Here is a 24,166-nt window from a genome sequence, read left to right as displayed (position 1 = left end):
AATTTGATTAGTCGTGAGGGAGCCTACTTTATGACTATTTGTATAGATTGTGTACAATTTCAAACTCTTGCCTCGACATAGTTGAGGTTTTCAACTCTTATTATTGTCTTTCTCAACCGATTCCCTTATGTAACTTCCCTTTTCCCTCTTGATTTGAACCAAATAGATCAGTAATAAAATAAACTATTTCTCCCTTTGCCACTAATGGTTTTAATTACTATTTTACCAAAGTAAGCCATGTTATAGGTAAACTATTCAAAAGATGAAATATCACTTTAGGCAAAAGTAGTTATAACTGTGCTCTTAGAAAAATCAATTATAATAGAACTGTAAAAAAAAAGTTAGGCGTGTGGTAAATTATAAATTTTAGAGTATTGCAAATTGTTAAGATAATATTATAATAATGATAATGTTATAATCTAGTTCATTATAATCACAAATATTTATAAAAAATTATGTTATATAAAATTTTTATTTTCTATATATTTTTAATTATTTTTTTCCATAGTACAAATTTATATGTATTTTATAAAAAATAATTTATTATATTTTTATCACTTGTAAGAAATTATAGTTTATAAGAAATTCTAAGTTGATGTGGTTTGTTAATAATATAAATATAAAATATTTTTTAAAATAAAATTAAAAAATTAAATATTATTTTCCTTCAAAAAAATATTTTTATTTTTTGTAATATATAATGAATATTTAAATAATTTTAGTGCAAAATAATTTATTATAAAGGCTTTTAATCAAAAACAAATTTTTCTTAAAGTTAGGTTCTATCAGCTTTAGCTCTAACTTCTTAATAATTTTTTCAATAAGTTGTTTTTTAACTGCTTACCAAATATTTTTTTTTTATACAACTTTTTTAAAAAAGTCGTTTTTAGCTTTTCCAAAAGCTGTGCCAAACAAGCTCTTTGTTTCTATGATGGCAACTTTAGCCCCAACTGCTCTCTTGTTGAGCAACTTCAATTATTTGAGGGCTCGTTTGGTACACCGTGAGATATTATGTTCTATTGTACTAATATGATGTATAAAATTATATATTCTTTACAATAAACTCAACCTCGACCACAACCTAGTCAGGACTGTGATCCAAGGTTTAAAGTCTGGGTCTGGGGTCCGAGTTCGAGGTGTGGGGCTAGAGTCGAGACCGAGGTTGATCCCATATCCTTTATCAACATTATAATACAAACTAATACGAGTCATTTGTTATGTATTAAATAATACGACTCACATTGTATTAAAATTTATAATCGTAATTATTAACACAATACAATATTTTATTCAAACAGTATTATTTATTATTTAATACAATACAACCTTGCTTATTAAACGAGCCATGAATGATAAAAGGTGTATGAGATGAGCTTTTTAAAGTACCGAAATAAATGCTTAGAAAGAAATTTGCTAATGTCCTAATCCATTAAACTCTCAACCAAACGTTTCAAGTGTTTCAACGAGGTTAATCAAAACTAACCCATGTCAAAAACCACAAAAGCTTCCTTCAAAACAAAGTCAAAAACCACAAGCGCATAAACTCTACAAGAGAAAATAAATGACAAAAGTTAATTATACAGTGTAATATTTTTTTTTCACAATTATATATATATATGTACTTTACTAATCCTGGTGAAAGGAAAAAATGGTTGTAAACTATTTGTGTAGCTTTTATTATTTTGTGTGAGGCCTTAAACTTTGTTATAACTTTCTTGTGTTGATCTCTAGATAATCATTCCGTTTCAATCAATAATAGCATGTGAATTATAATAATTGTTTCGTTTCATCAATCCTCAAAAGCTTCAATTAAGACACCACGTTATTCCAAAGCTATTGTGTTGCACATCTGTACGAAATCATGAATATAATGTTGGCAAAATTATGCTATACTAAACTCTAAAAATCAAGAGCTAAAATCATATACAGAAGAATAATATTGGCAAAATTATAGCAAGTTTGACAGTAAATAAATACAACAGTGATGGTCGTATATGACATCAATGTCTCTCTATTTTCCACCTGAATAATCGTAAAAATAATGTACTCAACTATACACATCAATCAAATATTTGGGTTGGTTGTAGTGTCAATTATATCCTTTGACGTTTTCGGCATGCAATTATTATAAAGTTGAATTTGCTTGAGACCTGAACTTTACTTGCGAAACCCTCCGCTTGGATTGCCTACCAAAATCACTAAAAATAGTCTAAAGCATAATAGCCTGAAAGCCTCTCACCATGATTTTTCCTAGGATGTGGGAGCTTAAATTTGAAGCTGCAGCATGCATTAGGAAGTTGTTGGTTCAGGGCTGACTTTACAAACCTCTGTGTTGAAACCGCAATCCATTAGAAGCAATAGCCATGCTCGTTGCTGTTCGGAAAGTTTGTCCCTAGGGCCTTTAACCTCAACAAGCTTGGCTTCACCTGTGAAATCTCCGTTAAATCGCCAAAGCAACAAATCTGGCATTCCACGTGACCAGCTTTGGTAATCTTGTGCAAGATGTCTACAGAGTAAAGCTAAACAAGGGCCACCAATACATACAACAGCTGCTCGGAGCTCAGATAGAGTATGCCTATTCCAGTTTACTCCTCTGCAAGCTGTTCCAGTGTGTAATTCCCATGATGTGATGAGGAATTCCTCAGCCATGCCATCATGAATTTTTTGAAGATGAGACTCTATGCTGCTCTTTCTCACTAGATAAAAGCTATCAGTCTCCAGGTCCAACGGAGCAGTCTGCAATAACAGTTTTAATCCATCTGAATTTCTCATTTTCATCGAGTAAAGCACAACATAAAACCATAAGCACGTGGCAATTGAATCATAGTGAACATGATGAAATTGATAAAAGCAATAACGAGTCACTGTTTGTCCGTTTCAATTCTCCTTTCACTACACATCAGTCAAAATTATTAGGACATATTATTCTAAGTTTACATCTGAATAAAATTCTAAATTGTGCTAGTCACCGATTAAAAAATAGATGCAATATCAAAAACCTATTAAAATGCTTGTATCAACAAGATAAAACTATCAAGCAAATGTCAATATTAAATAAAAAGATATAATCGACAACTAACAGGTGTGACAGCAAAAAATCAAAATTGGTTTTCATAGATTTCAACCAAAAACTATTTATACGTAAATTTAGATCAAAACCAAATCGATTAACACTTTAAATAATTTCAAGTATCTATCAGTAGCAAGATTAACAGAATAATTACATGTCTAGAACAACTTTCCTTTTCAATTTCAAACTCCACTTCAAGAACACATCGAAAAACTTGCAACCAGCTGTACCACAAAAATTTTGAGCTAACTTGTGCTTGTTTTTATGTTCGGAGACAGAGACAGTAGAATTATAAATATACAAATGCATTCATAATTTAATGGTTATTTTTATAATTTTACTATGCATATGGCATTTTATAATTACATAGTTACTTGCTTTAGTTTTACTTCCTGTTTTCTGTTGTGGTTGATGGTTCGGTAAGAGTAGGAGAAAATATGGATTAATTTATTTCATTTTTTTGCTGGGGATTGTTACAGAATGTAATGGGGTGTTTTTTTTTGGTTAATAGAATGTAATGGGGTGTATATAGATGCTAATTAGCTTAATTCTAGGGATATAATTGTATAGTTTGTATATTTGTGCATTATAATTCAATAAAATACAAGAGAATATTGTGGAAATTATTCACTTATAATTTTTATTTTTTTTGTAAGGTTATTCACTTATAATTTTATGCAATGAGAGAATACCTTTAAATAGGTACTGTACAGAAAAAGGAAATATTGGTAAATAAACACTGAAGATTTTGGTGATGACAAATATAATACACAGCCTATCAAATAAACTAAACATAGAAACAATACAATCTGTACACAGTGGTTTCCTAATTGATAGGATACCGAGTGATAGACTAAACACCAATATCACCCCTCCCTCAAGCTTGTGCATAGAGATCCCATAATTTGTTAAGTTGTATTTTGTATAATAATTGATATTAAATAATAAATAATATGCAATATTTTAATTTTTATGTAATTTAATATTTTTGTACATGTAAGTTTTTTAAATAACATTTATTTTCACATTAGGAGATTTCTCGCCGTGGGACAGAGAATAAGCGGGGATGGGATGGGGATTAAAATTCTAAACGGGAATAGGGACGGGAGAGCACTCCCCGCCAATTCCCCGCTCCGTGTGCATCCCTAGCCACAAGTGAGGATTTTCAATACATAACCGGGGGAGCAATCCAAGACAAGTGGCCTCTTTCTTTTTTCAATACTATCTCAATAGAAGACAATGCGCTTATGTTGGTTGCATTTTCTAGTCTAATACAATATAATACCATAACTAATTATTATTATTATTTTTCTGAAACAAAAAAAAAAATGAAGATAGAGATCACTTGTCATCTGAAATACCATAACTAATTTCAAATAAGAGCTTAAAAAAGAAAGAGACGTGAACCCTTACTTGGCATCCAAATCAAGAGCTGAATAGCAAACATAGAAAATTTACCTGAAATCTATTGCGGAAGACATTTGGTACATCAGAAAACATAACATCCCACATAAGTAGTCCAAATATAGTCAGCCATATGCCACTTTCTGTATGTATGCCATGCCATCCACCTCCTTCTCCAGCATAATATTGGAGGGCAAGCTGCTCCACCCCACATTGCTTGTCATCTTCTCCATAGAACCTGCTCTTCAGTCCAATTACAGAATTCAAAGGCCTCCCTTGAACATGAACCTAACTTGTATGCCAAAGAATGAAGTCAAAGATTAGAAGGTAACCACTTCATATCTAGGTATCAGATTTAAAATGCATACCACAGCTAAGATATTACCTCGTCGATTTTCCTCTTCACCAAATTTGCAAAACTAGGAGTTTTCCATCTTCTTGGTGGCTTCCCTAACCGAAGGACCCGCCTCTGCAATGCCATTCTTAATCCAGCACGCACCCAAGTATCTAACAATCCACTTTCAGCAACTGAAAGGCTCTCGTCATGATATCCTATATGCTCCAAGTCAATTGACAATCTCAGGATCCAATATCCCCTTCTACCATCACAAGTAAAACATTCTAGCAACCGTTTTAGTAAATTTATTGCTTCATTATACCTGTGACCAGAACAAATAATTCTCTTAGCATTCAACAGAAGAACCAAACTGGAGCTAGAAAACTAGATGAATGGCACATGTTTCAAAAAGATTTCAGCTGCATAATTGGTGAACATGATGAGAAACCTTATAAGTAATTGTAACTGAGATAGTACATTTATCATGTCTACCCACAGATAATAAATCAAACATTACAACCAAGTTAGTAAAGTCTAATAGCTATCCTTGCCAAAACAATGAGAAAAATGCTAACTTACAAAGGAATGCAATCATAAAATAGGGAGATTTGAATTCCCAAATTTATACCTACGCTCACGCTCAAGAAAGGAAGTTCCTAGGGTAAGAACTTTAGAGTAAACCAATGATGCAGAAAAACATGTAAGAGGGGTAACCATCGTTTCAGACATTGAGGTCTCCGTTGCTTTTGCATTGCACATACGTGATTCAGATATCTTTATGCATCTCAAAACCAATTCATTGTCATTTTCATCAAGAGCTTGATCAATCATTTGTGCCACTTCAATGGCCTGAAAGTATACCCATGTGTCATAAAGGGAACTAAAAATTACCATATTTCTTTTTTATTAAATAAAATTACAAAAGGACTTGAAAGAAAAAAGAGCACCACCTCCTCATAAGCAAGCAGAGCATTTCTGTTTGAGAAGATCTGTTCTGTAATTACACAGTTGTAAGTCGGATACTTAATAATTCCCAAATCAGCCAATAAAAAAGATGACAGATCCTGCTCTCCATTCAGAAAGAAAAGCCTCTACATAGACCACAAATGCAGTAAAGAATTTAGAATGCATCGAAAACAATTGCTTGGGTGCTGGTGCACTTTGGATGAGCAATAGAAGACAACCTCAGCACGCCACAAAAGCAATTCAGCCTTGGAAGATATCTTCACACAGGTACCTGTTCTCTCCAAAATCATACTCGGTAATGTTGAGCTGCAAATAACAATCACAAACATGACAGGAAAGGAAAAAGTTGAATGATTTGTGAACAAGAAACAACTATAATTTTATAATTATAAATAGAGAATAATTATATACCATAGTTCGTTGTCTTTATACGAAGAAAGGAGAGATGCAATAAGTTCCCGTTTCCTTGTGCCAAAATTACAACTCTATAACCTCCACGGAAGCGCAAACAAATATTGAAAAAGTAACACCCATCAGATGACCATATAATTTTATGATAAAAATACAATCATATCCAAAGGTTAACAAAAGTAAACTCAATTATCCTGGGAAAGTGAACAAAAAATTCTTTGTATGGCAATGCAATCCTCATTTAGTTTAATATTAGAGGGGGAAAAAAGTTGCATTAGAAGTGGACATAAATGTATGGAGAACAAAGTAATGAAATGCACATGGTTACTTCAATACTGTTTAAAGAAGGAAATTAAAGATTCAAAACGGCAAATATGACCTTTTGAGTTTGTTGAATTATTCAATTAATCCATTAATCATCTTTAGTTAGAGAGGTTCCTAGATATTAGAACGTTAGGTGTTTTGTTTTCTTCTGTTCTAAATATCTATGTTGTATCGTTCTATGTACATTGAAAAGATTATTCGCTTAATAATATTCAAGTACACTTCAGCAGTGTATTATTGTTCTCTTCTTGATTTTAAATGCTTTTCCTTGAAAAAAAAAAATGCCTTAGAGGCATCAGAGAAGTATTTTTTTTCAGTTGAAGAAAATCAAATGGATCCCAATGGTTTGGGAAGAGGTCCTGGTTCTCATGCATATCAGCATACCTATAAAATCATTCCCACTGCCATCATCGAAAACAACCTTTCACTTCAGATTACTGGCTTTACATTTATTGGTCCCATTTACCTACAATGGAATCCCTTTGTTCAGCTTATTTCTTTTTTGAAAAAGAGAAAGAGGCCTTTGTCTAAGACTGACCCTTCCCCCGTTATATATAGATAACCTCACTTGTGGCGGAGGAAAATCGTGGTTACAAATGCCATATCAAAGAAGATTTTTTTTTTTAAAACAACAGCAATCAAAGAAGACATAAACATATCAGGTACTATTAAACAACATTACACGACGTTCTCCAATCTCTACTCAACTCTAAAAATGAAAACTGCCCAAAACTCTTGGTTTTGTAAACCCAAGTAGCTGTCCAAAATCTGACTTTTTCCCATAACTCTTCAACTGAACCTTCATTCCCTTTAAAGATTCCGTTATTCCTTTCAAGTCAAATTACCCAAATGATTGCTAAAATTAGCAGTCCTCCATCGGTACGATCTACGCTTACTACCCTCCACCTTGCTCACAATCATTAGAGGGATTGATCCGGGGAGTACCCAATGAATCTCAAAAATATCAAATAGCTTACTCCATAATCTTTGGACAAGGCTGGCACCCCAAAAACAAATGTATCACTTCTTCACTACTTTTCTTACAGCAAACACACCATCCCGGGGACATACAGAGGAATGGTCGCCTTTTTTGCATCATCGGGTGCACATAAATTTTTCCAAACGCCACCAACCACCCAAAGACATTAACTTTAAAAGGACATCTGCTTTTCCATAAGGTCTTTGTCCAAAATAACTTGCCAAAATTATGATCGAAAGTAAACCAGCTGAATGCTGACTTACAAGAGAAAGTCCCACCAGGATCTGGTTTCCATAATCGGATATCATCCGAGATGTTGAGCAGTCTAATATGTTCCAGTAGTTGTAATAATACCATAAGACTAGGCATTTCTCTCTCCATCAAGTTCCTTCTAAACTTAATATTCTAGCTCGCTAAACAGTTCTTCACCTCACCTTCAATGGCAACAAGGTCTTTTATGCTCGTATTTTTTTGCCTTGGATACCACAGCCAGGTCCCGGAAGCAACTCTTTAAGGATGTTTCTTCAATCCAAACATCCTCCCAAAAATGAATAGTTGCGGCATTGCCCACTTTAAATTTTACCAACTGCAAAAATTCACCATAAAGGTCTGAAATATCCTTCCAAGGGCCTCTTGGAGATAGCCTTTGACTTGAGTTAGTATCCCAAAAATTTTCTGCTCTCCCATAACGGCTTTTGATCACTTTATGCCAAAATGAATTTGATTCTAATGGGTACCGCCAAAGCCATTTCATAAGCAACCCTTTATTTCTCATATCTAATCTACCAATAGCAAGACCTCCCTCATGTTTAGGTGTACACACCTCCTCCGAAGCCCCAAATGATCCCCACCCAATCAATCTCCTCCTTCCCATAGAAAATCTCTCATAATTTTTTCTAAAGAGAAAACCGCTTTTGGAGCTTTGTATATATATTTATATATATATATATAGAGAGAGAGAGAGAGAGGGAGGGAGGGAGGGAGGGAGGGAGAGAGAGATATTTCCACCTATCATGCCTTTTAGCACATTTTTCCAAGACAGGTACCCAGAACAACTTTTTCCTGGGCGAACCACCTAAAGGCATACCAAGATATGACATAGGCCAATTACCCACTTCACAACCAATCTGACCAGCACAAAGAGCAACCACACTCTCATGCATAGAGATACCCAGCAATTGGCTTTTATTCATGTTACTTTTAAGCCTGAAATAGCACAGAATGCCTCGACAATTCTTACAAATATTTGAAGTGAGGCTTCATCATTCGCAAAAAGTAGTGTATCATCTGCGAATTGCAGATGACTGACTTGAATCTTATCTTTCGCCCACTAAAAACCCCGAGAAAGTACTTGATTTCACTACTTGGTCAATCATCCTTCCAAGTACATCTACCACTAGCGTAAAGAGAAAAGGTGAAAGTGAGTCACCTTGTCTAAGGCCCCGAGATCCTATGAATTTTCCCATTGTTCCTCCATTCACGAAAATAGAGAATGATGTTGACGAAATACATCCTCTAATCCATTTCCTCTAAGTTTCCCCAAACCCCTTTATTGTCATAACCAGGTCTAATAAAATCCCATTCTACTCAATCATATGCTTTCTCAAAATCAATCTTGAATACCAACCCACTCTTAGCGCGACAACGATAATCTTCTACTTCCTCATTAGCCACTAGAACAGAATCCAAAATTTGCCTCCCTTCTACGAAAGTCGATTGTGTTGCTGAAATCGTTTCTCCCAATACACCTCGAAGCCTTGCGGCAAGAACTTTAGCTATGATCTTGTACACACTTGTTGTGAGACTAATAGGCCTGAAATCTTTTACCATACAACTATTAAGTTTTTTAGGTATAAGACAGATGAAAGTCTCATTAATGCTCCCCTCAATTCTGCCCTCTATTTCAAAAGCCTTAAAAACTTCCAAAAGGTCATCCTAAATGAGTTCCCAATTTAACTGAAAAAATGCCAAACTAAATCCATCCGAACCAGGTGCTTTGTTACCTTCACAGCTGAAAATGGCTTCTTTTATTTCATCTTCTTTGAAAGGTCTCTCTAGATCTGTAGTTAAAAATTCTAGAACTGGTTGCCACTCAATGCCTTCAATTTCCCACCCCGGTCTCCTCTCGGATGTTTATAATTTAGAAAAGAAATAAATTAATTCAGCAACTATTTCTTCCTCCTTGCCAAGTGTAGAGCCATCAGTTCTTTCAATTCTTGAGATAGTGTTTCTTGCCTTCCTTGCATTTAATAAATAATGGAACATTCTTGTGTTTGCATCCCCTTCTTTTGCCCATTTACATTTCGACTTCAGTCATACACTCCTTTCTTCTTCAGATGTATACCGCTGCCACTCCCTTTTAAGATTTCTCCTTTCATCTGCAAGAGATTGATCCCACAAATTGCTCCCTTCTATTCTCTCCAGTGACAATACTCTTCTTTCTAAAGCATTCTTGGCAACCTTATTGTTCCCATAAACCGATTTGCTCCATTCCTTATTATTCTTTTGCACTTATTTCAACTTGCACATAAGTTTAGTGCCTGGCCACCCGATTGCACTTGCATTTTGCCACCGACCTTCAAGGAGCTTAGAGAATGAATTGTGTTCCAACCATAGATCGAAGTGCAACGGGCCAGGCCCCCATTTGGGAGGATTAGAGTCAATAATAATTGGGTTGTGGTTGGAGCACGAATGGAAATAATCCATTCCATTTGCTAGTAAAGAGGAATCTATCCAACCTACTGCAAATAGGAATTGCTCTAAAATTAGACCGCGTGAACCTTCCATTATTTAGATTAGGATCAATCAATCTCATTTCCCGAATCAACTCATCAAATATCTTCATACTCTTAGTACATGAACTGCTATTCAACTTCTCCCCCAATCTTCGCACCACATTGAAATCCCCCCTCCCCCCAAACACCATGAATCTCCACAGATTGAATAGAGCCCAGCCAACTCATCCCAAAAGTCGGGCCTTAATTTATAGGAACAAGGTCCATATAATCTTGAAAACCACCATGGATCTATACCTTTAGCTTGAATCAAAATTGAAATAGAAAAATTACCAATCAATGAGTCCAATACCTTGATACTCCTAGTGTCCCATATTAACAATGTGCCTCCAGATCTTCCAATGGCTAGACTTATAATCCACGCCTTAAACCGTGATCTCCAAATACTGCCAATGAAACTTCTATCAACAGCTTCCTTCATCACCCCTTGTAAAATTACCAAATCTGGATTGGCCTTACATATTGCCGCTTTAATTACACTTCTTTTATCCTTGTCCCCACTACCTCTGATATTCCACAAGAGGATCTCCATTAAACTTTCTTCACCAACCCTGATTTTTTGAGGCTTTTCTCATAATTTATATTGAAAGTTAGATTACTCAATTCTCTGCTTTTCTTTCTCGTTGACTTCCTTTCTCCTTCAATCGGAATGTTTTCATCATTGTTTTCAAGGATCTCCATTCCCATCTCCGCCATAGATTGGACAATGTTAGACCACGAATGATCCTCAAAAGAAGTTTGTCTTACGTTCTATCCGTTCCCGAGCGGCTCAGTAAGTGTCTGAATGTCATGTTCGTTCTGTTTCCACAATTCTTTAATATCACAAATAATATCTTCTCGCTCTTCATTATTGTTAGATTCAGAAGCCTCCCCATCCCCCTCCGAATATTCACTGTCTGAACTAAGACCCAACATTTCATCTTCAATTGGAACTACATCAGCCTCCTCCCCCTCAAAATAGAGTTCTTCAACTGTTTTTTTTTTTTTGAAAAAGGAGAAGAGATCCTTATGTCATTGACAGGATCCTCCCCGAAATATATTAAAAGTCTCCCTTATGGTGGAAGAAAACCATAATTACAAATAATAACAAAACAAAAATTCTAAGGCAAGAGTATTCCCCCACTCTGCCTCAGAAGAAAAAGAAGTAAATACATCCACATTCTGGCCCTATACAAATGAATTCCATTCTCTACACAAATCTAAAAAAGATAGGTCCTCAAAATGTTTAGTTCTAAAGACCCAAGTAGCTGTCCAAAATTTGACTTGCTCCCACACATCCTCTTCTGATTTAGTAGTCCCTTCAAAGATTCTGGCATTTCTTTCAAGCCATACGGCCCAAATTGTTGCTAATATCGTTGTTTTCCATAACTTTGTTTTGCGTTTACTTCCATTTAACTTGGACACTATCAAATGTGATACAGACCTTGGCATAGCCCATGATAATTCAAATTCTCCCAAAACATATGTCCATATTCGACGAATATATTTGCATTCCAAGAAAAGGTGGCCAACAGTTTCTCCGCTGCCTTTACAGCAGACACACCACCCCGGGGAGATACAAAGAAAAGGCTTCCTTTTTTGCACCTTATCATGGACATTTACTTTTTCCAAAACCACAAGCCATCCAAACACCATGACTTTTGATGGAACACAACTTTTCCATAGGGACTTTGTCCAATCAAGACCCCTAACTAATGGATTTGATGTCAGCCAGGAGAAAGCTGATTTACAAGAGAAAACACCAGAAGGATCTGGTCTCCAAATACGGCTATCCTCCGAGATACTCAGTACTTTAACATGTTCTACTTTTTGCATCAATGAAATAAGGCTTGGTATCTCTCTATCCATTAAGTTCCTTCTGAATTTGAAATTCCAGCTCTCCACCCATCCACCTGGTAATCCCTCGTCAACTATCATTTCCTTAATAGGATCGTTTCTTCCATTTGAGATCACTGCTAAATCAGGGAATGCACTAACCAAAGGACGATCGTCAATCCAGACGTCTTCCCAAAACCGAATTCTATCCCCTCTTCCTATTTTAAAATGTACCAATCCTAGAAACTCGTCATACAAATCTGAGATATCTCTCCACGGACCTTTAGGAGATAGACGACTACCTTTCTTAGAGTCCCAAAGATTATCAGCCCTACCATATCTACTGACCACCACCCTATGCCACAACGAGTTTTGCTCTAAGGGAAATCTCCACAACCACTTCATAAGCAAACTTCTGTTTCTTAATTCTAACCTCCCAATTCCTAGGCCTCCCTCATGTCGAGGCCTACAAACCTCATCCCAAGCCACTAAATGCTCCCGCCACATTGACTCACTTTGCCTTCCCACAAAAATCTCTCATCATCTTCTCCAATGCTTTAATTATCGACTTAGGTGCTTTAAATAATGAAAGGAAATATAAAGGAAGGGAAGATAGACCGACCGAATGAGAGTCGGCCTACCCCCTTTAGATAAAAATGCACATTTCCATCCATCGAGTCTGTTGGCGCACGTGTCCAGAACTGGTTCCCAAAAACTCCATTTCCTAGGCGAACCCCCCAAGGGCAGCCCCAAATATTGCAATGGCCAGCTTCCTACTTCACATCCAATCCTCCTTGCAAGCCTTGAAACCATTTCCTCATTCGTACAAATTCCCAACAATTGGCTTTTGCTCAAGTTAATCTTTAATCCAGATAAAGCACAAAATGCTTCTACTACCCTCAACAACTTGTGTAACGATTGTTCATTCTCAACAAAGAATAGCGTATCATGCAACCGAAGGTGACTAACTTGGACTCTCTCCTTTCCTACCAAGAATCCGAAATATTTTGCCCGATGACCTTATTCGTCATTCTCCCCAAAGACATCCGCAACCAAGTGTAAATAGGAAGTGGCGAAAGTGGGTCACCTTGTCCGAGTCCTCGCGACCCGTAAAACTTTCCCCTTGGTGCTCCATTGACGAAGACTGAAAATGAGGTAGATGATATACACCCTTTGATCCACTTCCTCCAAATTTCTCCAAAACCTTTCTTGCACAAGACTAAGTCCACGAATTCCCATTCGACTCGGTCATAAGCTTTTTCAAAATCAATTTTGAAGACCAAACCGCTTCGACCTCTACTCCTATAGTCTTCTACTGTCTCGTTAGCGATAAGAACTGAGTCCAGTATTTGTCGACCCTCAACAAAGGCCGACTGAGTTTCAAGGATAGTCTCACTCAAAACGCCCCTGAGTCTGATGGAGAGCATCTTAGCAATAACCTTATAAACGCTTGTTATCAGACTGATTGGTCTGTAATCTCTAACCCTGCAACTACCAAGCTTCTTAGGAATTAAGCAAATGAATGTTTCGTTGATGCTTCCTTGAATAATACCATCTCTTTCGAACGACTTAACCACTTTCATCAAATCTTCTTTGATTACCTCCCACTGAGACTGAAACAAAGCCAAAGGCGAAACCATCCCACGGCCAGGTGCTACGCCTTCACGGTCGAAAACTGCCTCCCTGACTTCGCTTTCATCAAACGGTCTTTCTAAATGCCTGGCGGAGTCATCTGGTATTGCATGCCAATCAATTCCTTCAATACTCCTACCCACTCTTCTTTCAGAAGTATACAAACTTGAGAAAAAAGAAGTTATCTCCTTGACTATTTCTTCCTTCTCCTCAATAATTGATCCATCTTCTCTCTTAAGTCGTGATATTGTGTTCCTGGATTTCCTTGCATTCAGCAGGTTATGAAAGAATCTTGAATTTGCATCGCCTTCCTTAGCCCACTTGCATTTAGATTTCAACCATACAGCTCTTTCCTCTTCGAAGACCAGTTGCTGCCATTCTTTTTTGATTGCCCTTCTTTCCCTTCTTTCCTCCATTAATGATTGGTTCCACTCATCAGAGGCTTCCAAACTGTCTAGCTTCATCAGTCTTCTTTCCATTGCAATTTTTGTCAAGTGTTTATTACTGTATATCCTTTTGCTCCATTCCTTAATGTTGCCTTTGACTTCCCTCAATTTACTCATAAACTTAGTGCCCTCCCAACCAGCTCCTTCAGCCTTCTGCCACCAACTCTCAAAATTCTTGGAGAACGTACTGTGCTCTAGCCATTGATTATCAAAGCGAAAAGGGCTAGGACCCCAGGAAGGGGGATTAGAATCAAGTACAACTGGACTATGGTCCGAAACAATCCTGACCAACATCTCTTGTCTCACAAAAGTGAACGCATTACTCCAGCTATTGGTGAATAAAAATCTATCCAGCCTGCAGCAAATAGGCTTGTTTCGAAAATTCGACCAAGTAAATTTTCCATTATTCAACTGCGGATCCATTAACTTCAATTCTCGCACCAATTGATCAAACATCTTCATACTCTTAGTCCAAGAGTTACTATTAAGTTTCTCTTGCACTCTCCTCACCACATTAAAATCCCCTCCTAAACACCACATATCACCACAAATTGCACTTAGACCCGCCATCTCATCCCAAAATACTGACCTCTCTTTATATGAACATGGTCCGTAGACCCCCGAGAACCACCACGGTCTTCGACCTTCTGCTTCAATTAATACTGAAATGGAAAACTCACCGACCATGGACTCCAACACATTGATACTTCTAGTATCCCATACTACCAACGTACCTCCTGATCTTCCTATGGCAGGCATCAAAATCCATGCTTTAAACCGGGATCTCCAGATACTGCCAATGAACTTTCTGTCAACAGATGCCTTCTTCACTTCTTGTAACACCACCAAATCCGGATTCACCTTACTGATTGTAGCCTTGATTGCCTTTCTCTTCATCTTGTCTCCACTTCCTCTAACATTCCAAGTTAGAATTCTCATATTGATCTTTTTGGAAGCCCCTCTGATTTCTGACCTTTCTCATAATTTATGTTAAAGGTCAAATTTTTAAGCTCTCTATTGCTCTTCCTTCCACCTTTGGAGCGCTGATTCTTTTGATTCTCTTCCTTCTCTTTAAGTATTAGATTCATGCCCAATTCTGCCATGGATTCAACTAGCTCCGATTCAGAAAACAACAAATTATCTCTCTCGTCTGGATTGGCCATTTCCATTCTAGCTTGCTCTGTAACTAGCTCATGAGGCTCTGAATCACCTTTAACTCCATCATCCTCTTGCCAAAGCTCCTTGATATGACATAAAATATCTTCATTTTCTTCTACTGCTTCTTCATCTTCTTCTACATCTTCTTCTTCGTCTTCCTCTTCAGTACAAGAACCATCTTCCTCTTCCGAATTGTCATCTTCTGAGCTGATTTTGTTAATTGGTTCCACACTTGGTTCTTCATCCTTGTCCAACTCCTCAAGGTGATCTTCCCCACCTATCTGCTCCATTACATCAACGCTGCCAGGAGAAATGAATTTTCGTTTTCTAATGTATACTTTCAGCATTTTTTTGCTAATAATTTCCTCCCCAAGTAAAACTTTTTCTGATGCTTGTAATAAGCTTGAATTTTCAAATGTTGACGCCACTATTTCACTTCTTGTGTGGCCAATTGAATTTCTTTTTTTGATATAAACCTTCGTAAAATGTATAAACCCCTGTTCTTCTTCTTGTTCTTCCTCTACTGTCTTATTCAGAATAGAAGACCACTGTTTTCTTTTTTAATTCAAAGTCTTCCCAAAACATCATAATTGCAGATCTAAAATCGACTCAAGACTTTGGTGTAATCGATCTTAATCTCCCTTCAAAAAAATCATTAATGATCTACTCCGGTTTTTTCTTGACACGTATGGCGAGATCTTCGTTTCCTTTTCTAACCCACGAACTCCATCTCTGAGGCTTGAGATTGAGTGTAGTCTTAAATTCTGGACTCATCACAATCTTTTTATGGGCCAAAAAAATACTAAATGGCCCATTATTGTAATAAATCAGTGGCCTCCTCTCCCTAATATGTTTTGAAAGGCGGAAATGGGTTTTGAGGCGTTTTGCCATTGTACCGCGAGGCATAAGCCTCGAGGCGCTCCGAGGCGTAAGCCTCGACAATAAGAATAAAAAATTCATAAACATGATATATATCATAAATTCATAACAGAAAACACATAATTTCATAATAGCTATAAGTCTAAAAATATAACTAAAGGTATAAAGGGTTCAAAATTAAAATCCTAATTAATAGACATGATAAATTTGAAATCTAAAGCTTCAAACATAAAGATTAAAAGACATATTCCAAGTTCTAAGGGGGAGAGAAGAGCCTTGTGTTGGTGTTGCTGCTGCATGCATGAAGAGAAGGGAGAGAGGTGGAGAGTATTGTGCAAGGCAAGTTATGGAGAATGAGGGAAAGTGATGAATGTTTAGGATTTTTTATTTAGTTTTGGGCTTTCAAAATTTACAAAATAAAACTCAAAATAGCCCAAGAAAAGTTTAAAAAAAGCTCACTTAAACTCTTTTAAAAAGGCACTCTGAAACTCTTTAAAAAAACTCCAATGAAATTCTTTAAAAAAATTCCAATCAAACTCTTTTAAAAAGGCCCAAAAAAACTCAATTAGCTGAGGCGTAAGCCTCACACTCCTCGGAGGCTTAAGCCTCAAGGCGTATGCCTCACAAGGCCGAGGCGTAAGCCTCATGGACAGTGACTGAGGCTAAGCCTCATAGGCGTTTTTTGAACGCCTCATTCCAAGGCGCGCCTCGAGGCGTTTTTTGAACGCCTCGTTCTTGCCTCTAACGCACTCTTGTGTTTGGTTTTATGCGCACACTTCTTGATTTTCGACATTTTCTCCTTTGATTCAACAATATTCAGCCACCAAATTTTATCCCAATACAGTGCAAACCCACACCAATAATCCAAACTCACAGCGAAAGTGCGAAACAACAATTTCAAAGATTAAGATAATACCAAGTAACTTTCCACCACACAATTTTCAGAATGCACAACCAAAACACTAATCACTTGATATTCACTTCAACCAAATAACTTTAAACATTGCTCACGACTCATACAATACCTCAAGGTGCTGCTGTGTTGAGGTCCATCCACTGTGAGTGGCTTCGGATGTGGACAGAGTAGAGGTGCAGAGATCGGCAGTGGTGACAAAGATTGATGATGGTGTTTCGTCTGTTGGTGATGGAGATGGTCGGAGATGAGGATGGCGATTTGGGGAAAGTGGCAGTGGTGGTGCGTCTGGTGTTTCTCGTGAAGATGGATGGAGATGAGGATGGTGGCATTGATGCTTCGGGTGAACGAAATGGAAGCGGAGCTTTGTGGTAGCCGGTGAAGGTTACGGCTGATTATGTTCAAAAGATTGTTAGAAAAGCTATAATTGTATAATATTTAAAAGTGAGTACCGAATTATATGTTAAACTCCATCTCATGATTTTACAAAGTATGTTGAAGTTGATCGTCATTTTATTTTATTAAAAAGATTGATTTAGGCATTTGTTAAAGTCTTAAATTCCTACTACTCAACAAGTTGTTGACCTTCTCACAAAGGCATTACATGTGTATGTTCAAAAAATTGTTAGAAAAGCTTCAATTGTATAATATTTGAAAGGGAGTATTGAATTATTCAAATTAATTAATTAGTCAACCTTTAGTTCGAGAGGTTCTTAGAAATTAGGAATTTTTTTTTTTTATTTGTTCTATACAGTATCTATGTAATAAATATGTTTTACGTACATGGAAAAGATTATCTGAAATAATCAAAGACTTAGGCATTGTATTATGTTTTTCTTCCTGTGATTTAACTGCTTTTAGTTAGACATAGACTTTAAATTTCTTTGATTTAAGTTATATTTGAAGAGCATTTGATTTTTACGGTGACTTAACTTTGACACAAAAGACTTAGGCCTAGTGGTTACACCCATGGTTTACTCCCGTGAGATATGGGATTTGATTCCAGTTAGGCTTTCCTAACTTCCATACATTCTAAGGTTCAGCAAGAGGATGCATATACTTATTTACCTACACATATTGTGGTCCTTTAAACAGATTTTACTTTGGTAGACGTACTCTCTAAATCACTCTGTTTCTTCTTCCCCCATTCCCAATGATACCTCTCCCTTATATCTTTGTTAGAAAAAACCCTTAAAAGATGAAACAAACCATAGGATTAAGAGCCATACTTTTTTGGGAAGAATTAGATTCTTAATAGACAGTTTGAGTGAGAACTAATTGACATTTCACCAAACTATACGATGAGAAAGAGGTAACAAATAACCTAGAATAACAAGACAAATGACTTACTGTTACAGGATTAAGAACCATATTTTTGACAGAATCAACAATAAAAATGACAAAATCATTCAATGAAAATAGACAGGTAAGCCAAGTTATTTCCATAAGGAATTTTCTTACATAAAATAGAAAAGAAAATTTAAAAACTTACTTTAAGAAAAAAAATGTACAAATTTTTGGGGAAAGACATTTAAATTTTACAACTAAAAAACAAGAACTCATCATGATCTGGATTAAAGAGAAGTCTCTTAACATCTTCTAGCAAGAAAAACAAAACATAAGTCTATTTAAGTAAACTACTATTTGCTCTAATGGCACAACTATAGTCAACCAGTTCAACTCAAGGGAAATTTAGGAACAAAAAAGGAAGGAGCTATGTATATTATTTCTTAAATTCACATCTAATTGCAGAATATAATCTTGCACGTCCAAGTGGCTTATATGTTTGACCCGTATCTGTCCACACAGAGATCTTGTACTGTGTAGTCATCGAAAGCCAATTACTTAATTTAGGAGCATAAACTAAGGATGCAACCAAAACTTTGAAGGATCCACCCAAAGAGCTCCAACAATAGTATGAGATGGGAACAGAAAAAAACTAAAAAAAAAAAAATTAACATCACAAATTTGTGTTCACTTTCAACAGACGGAAACCAAACAATTTACAAGAAGATAGAAAGTCGTACATTAAACCCTAGTTCATAGGTAATATATTTATAGTCAACAGTCAAACACAGGCTGTTTACGGACTAAAGTATTGCATAAGCATTTGAGACTAGAAAGAACAATGCATATCATGTCAAGAGAATTATGTTTGCATAAATTTCCTAAACAATATTCAGAAAATTAATATTACTTCCACCTATTGTTTATCATAAACATAAGCTCATATTACAAAACAGCCACAGATAAATGCATCAGAAACTGTTCAAGTACAGTATGAAGTTTGAAATGTTATTTTTGAAATATGTTCCGTGTGGCTTGTGTTGAAGTGAAAAGCCACAGCCTCATAAAGTTTCTAAAACATCCCCAACCTTGAATTCTCCAAATTCCAAGTACAATTGAATTATTGGATATTTCTAAGAAAATTATTCAAAAAACTGTCTTAAAATGTCTAGATCTATAGAAAATGAAGTTTTGTTTTTGTGCTCCTTCGTTGTAAGGTCTTATCTTTGTGGTAATCAATTAGGTTAGCTCATAAGCCAAACTGAAATTAAAACAAATTATCTTCCAAAATTATCAATCTCTTTCAATGAACTTCAGCATACCAGAGCATAATTCCACATAAAAACAGTGTAACCGTCTCTTTTAAGGCAGTGCCTGAGATGTAATGTCCTGTATGTCAACTACTGATTTTGCAAACACAATTAACACATGATTCACTACAGATCATTTTTCAATACAACATCATAAGCAAACATCAGTAGAAGCTAACCTGTTTAAGTAAGCACATTATTTCTCGTAGCTCAGATACATTGAGCAAGTTTAATATATAATTCATATCATCGTAAAGCAGTTCGTTTGTATCTTCAAATGAACAGAAATAACCTGATGCTGAGGAAAAAGAAACAGATTTAAATTGGTCTCACTCTTAAAATTTTGGCAAAATATGTTAACACACACAAAAAAAGTATATGTTAAATCACCAGATAGCTCTTTTATCGCCTTCACTAAATCCAATATTTCTGAATAGAATACATTTGACATTCGAAACCATGGGCCTATGCAGCAAGAAAAACAATAGAATAAGTTAGCATTTAGAGAAAAATGGAGGTATTTTTCATAAATTGTATAATAAAACCAGACATGCATCTGGAAAATAAGCAGCTAAAAATATATAATGTTTGAAGTCTACTAAAAAGGAATAAACCTTTTCTTGTGTAGAGACGAACAAAAAGCCTCTGGCTGTCATCAGAAAATGAATTAAATGACTCTGCCAATTGAACAAAAAACATAAACACTAAGAAAAACACACAAGTAAATGCCAATGACTTGAAGACCAAATCAGCTAGTTTAGTACCTAAAAACCCTTTTTCATCATCTAAGAAGAGGTGAAGATTATTTTTTAAAACTTCTTGCACAAGAACACAAAAGTTTTGCTGGTATTTTGCTGTACCAGATCGACCGTGCTTTGTGGATCCAATTACTTGTTTAACATTTCTCCATAAATATCTGAAAAGCTCAACATTATCATCCTCTAGCATTTCATTTGATAGAGCCTTGTGACAGAAAATCTGAATTGGTACAGCATCAAGGGTGTGCTTTGGAACAACAGTCACGTGTCCCTATAAGAAATTCCATGTATCTTTAGCAAGAAGAGAAAGGGATTATGAATAACAAAAGGGAAACTACTAAATTAAAAAGTCAAATATCCTAGGCTCCTAGCTAATTGGGTCAAAGATGGATGTTCAAAACAACCGCATGTTCTATTGAGAAGTACAATAACAGATGAATTTCCTGAAGGATGTTTCTGCAGTATGTTGGTTAAAGTATTCATTATATTTAAATAATCTAACTCCCATTAAAGATATTGGATACAGAAGTAACAGAACTGATCAGTATATCTCAGAAGATGTCAAAATATAAATTTCCTTATGTTTATATTGGCTAAACAGTATTACACATTCAATAGAAGCTCAAAGACAGCTCTTTTTTTCTTTTTCTTTTTCTTTTTCTTTTAAAATTATGTTTCTTTGCCAAAAAAATTCCTGCTTATCTATCCAACTAATCTTACTCTTGTATCAATTGATATTATGCCTGTGTGAAAAAGGAGTGCAGAATTATCATCCAGCTTGATAAACATTTACCTCAAAGCTTAGGCAGTACTTCTCAATTAACGGAGATAGATATTGAGCTAATTCTCGAGGAACAAAACCAAACACTTTAGAGTCATTAGAATGGGCAGAAATAACCTAATCCAAGAAAAAATATGTAAGGCCTCAGCATAAGAATCAAAGAAACAAAAAGTAAGATCTAAATCACAAATAGAAGCAAAGAAAATGGAAATGAACCTTGATAGCATTAGGATCCTTGACATTATGAGGGTCTCTTTGAAGAAGTATGCCTGCCCTATCATTTATTTCCTTTTCATCACTAAACTTCCGACCAACAATGAAAGTTTCAAGAACAACACCAGATATGTCATCCAAAGTAGTGTGCACGTCACAACAGTTGTTTGTGTTAGAGGCCTCATTCTTGACAGATATTGAATGCCTGTCAATCATAGCATCATCTGTATTGTTACCATAGTTTGGGTTCTTTGATACATCATCTATTTGAATCTGCGATGCAGACTTTAGACGCAGCACGGAATTAGAAAGGACACTGTTATTTTCTTCAACACCCTTAAAATTATCCAATACATGATTATCATTCCTTCCTATATTCTCATCACAACTAGCAAGTAATATGTCATTTCCTATGTGTCCACTCTCGGACTGCGAACAGAAGTTCATTTGAAGAAGCGTGCGCTGGGTCAATTTCCGCTTTTTAGCTGATTTGCTTGATAAACACATGTCTGGAAAACATAAGAACCTATATAGGTTAAGAAAAAAAGTATGGCATTCACGAAACATAAATAAATTTAAGCTTGGAAAGCCTAGGCCAGTAAATAATTGTCTAAAATATAGCCATAGGTAGGACAAGGTAGGCACTACATAGGAATATATCTCAAGGATCCAAACAACTACCATAACAAGGAGTTGATGTGATTGATAGCTCAAATAGCTTTTTGTTTATTTCTTTTATTTCCCTTTCCTCCTCAAATAGATTAGAAATATCTTTGCCAACATTCAAAACTCTGAAAAGCTAAAAGCCTAAAACAAACCAAGCTTACCCAGATGAGAGTTGACACTGCTGCAATCCCCTGTAATTTTATTGCCGCAAACAGGGCAAGTTACTTTCTCACTCTTGTCAAAAAGTTTTTTCCCACCTTCAAAATCCTCCATCTTGTTCCTCGTATCACTAATATCCACCATCGAAGATGCTTCAGAACTCTCAATGGACGCGAATTTTCCATCTTTATCAGTACACAGATTCAAAGGGCTCTGCAACTCACAACACATACACACATATTTACATATCCACAACGTCGAAAATGAAGAAAGAAAAACAGAATGGGGAATACCTGAATAGGAGTAGAGAGTATAGATTGACGTGTTGGAAGGAAGCGCCTACGTTTTCCCACCAATCGAATCAGGCTTTCTCTTCCCCTGAGCATGATTTTGACCTAATCGAACCAGAGGTTCAATGTGTCCAAATTTTGAAGCCCGTAGCTTTATATTTATATTGTCCCGCCAAACAACAGAAGAGTCTCCAGTCGAGCCGTTAATTTAATTTGTCACCTCAAAATGTAACTTATATAAATACGTAATTGTTCATAGTATTTTATTTAATTTTATCATAAATTAAAGGGTTATTTGCGGCAAAATCCCCTAAAGTAGGGAGGTTTTTGCAACTAACCCCTAATTCTAAAATTTTTGCGGTAAAACTCCCTAAACTCAAGTCAGTTAGCCATTTCCGTCTATTTTTAGCTGTTAACTGCCATGGTAGAATGTCCACGTGTACATAGTGTACACGTGGCACAATTTTATTGGTCCACGTAAATAAATATTTAAAAAAATAAAAAAATTAATTATTTTAAAAATAAAAATAAATAAAATTATTTTTCTTTAAAAATTAAAAAATTTAAAATTTAAAATACAATTTTATAAAAATAAAAATTAAAAAAAAAAAAACCTAACTCCCTTCTTCTTCTTCTTCTTCTTCCTTCTTCTTCTTCTCTGCTAAAAACGACACACACACACACCCGCCTACCCTGGACACACACACACACACTCCCTCTCACCGATTCAGTCCGCGCAGCCACACCTCACCCTCCTCATCTAAAGCCCTAAACCTAATCCACCATAACCCTAGAATCCCCAAATCCCCCAAACCCAGATAACCGAATCCCCCAAACCCAGATCCCCGAATCCCCCAAACCCTCGACGACCCAGAACCGGCTCCATCTCCTCGAACCAGCGAGAGCAATCTCCACCTCTCCGAGACCGAGGCTTTCATCGTCAGAATCTCCACCTCTGCCATCGCCGGTTGGGTGTTTGAAGTGGTTGATATTAGGGTTCCGATTTTGGAGGTCATGGATGGGTGTTTGAAAGAGATGAGGAAGACGAAGTGGTGGTGGAGATTGAGAAGGAGAAGAAGAGTGGGAATGGGGCGGCTTGACAGAGAGAGAACGAGAGGAATAGTGGGAATGGGTTAGGGTTATTAGGGTTTATCTTTTATTTTTTTATTTTTTTAAAATTGTTTTTTTAATTTTAAATTTTTTAATTTTTAAAGAAAAATATTATTTTTTATTTTTTATTTTTAAAATAATTAATTTTTTTTATTTTTTTAAATATTTATTTACGTGGACCAATAAAATTGTGCCACGTGTACACTGTGTACACGTGGACATTCCACCATGCCAGTTAACAGCCAAAAATGGACGGAAAGGGCTAACTGCTAACAGAACTTGAGTTTAGGGATTTTTACCGCAAAAATTTTAGAATTGGGGGTTAGTTGCAAAAACCTCCCTACTTTAGGGGGTTTTGCCGCAAATAACCCTAAATTAAAATGATATTTTTTTTTTTTGACATGAAATTGCAACTTCATTAAATTAGCATTCCGAATACAAAATAGTTTGAAGATCAAGGGGA

The 24,166-nt window shown here is 36.0% G+C and overlaps 1 protein-coding gene across 2 annotated transcripts; it reads right to left on the bottom strand.

The window, feature by feature from the left end:
- Positions 1-1,857: 1,857 nt before the first annotated feature.
- On the bottom strand, positions 1,858-22,862 carry LOC115722027 (fanconi-associated nuclease 1 homolog). 2 transcript variants are annotated; one of them, XM_030651143.2, is made up of 15 exons: positions 22,597-22,862; positions 22,306-22,516; positions 21,482-21,987; positions 21,278-21,382; positions 20,491-20,755; positions 20,341-20,403; positions 20,117-20,191; positions 19,906-20,024; positions 6,189-6,262; positions 5,996-6,083; positions 5,762-5,902; positions 5,440-5,660; positions 4,860-5,133; positions 4,529-4,762; positions 1,858-2,736 (listed from the first exon to the last, which is right to left on the bottom strand). In XM_030651143.2, exons 1-15 carry the CDS (start codon positions 22,687-22,689, stop codon positions 2,290-2,292), a joined length of 2,916 nt encoding a protein of 971 aa, XP_030507003.2. In that variant the 5' UTR covers positions 22,690-22,862; the 3' UTR covers positions 1,858-2,289. The 2 variants fall into 2 exon arrangements, with proteins under 2 accessions (XP_030507003.2, XP_060959834.1); XM_061103851.1 differs by having other exon boundaries at positions 19,906-20,018.
- Positions 22,863-24,166: the final 1,304 nt, after the last annotated feature.

The sequence above is a fragment of the Cannabis sativa genome, chromosome 9 (genome assembly GCF_029168945.1).
Source record: "Cannabis sativa cultivar Pink pepper isolate KNU-18-1 chromosome 9, ASM2916894v1, whole genome shotgun sequence".
Classification (NCBI taxonomy): Eukaryota; Viridiplantae; Streptophyta; class Magnoliopsida; order Rosales; family Cannabaceae; genus Cannabis; species Cannabis sativa.
Note: the sequence above shows the minus strand (reverse complement) of the source record. Positions and strands in the feature narration are given on the sequence as shown.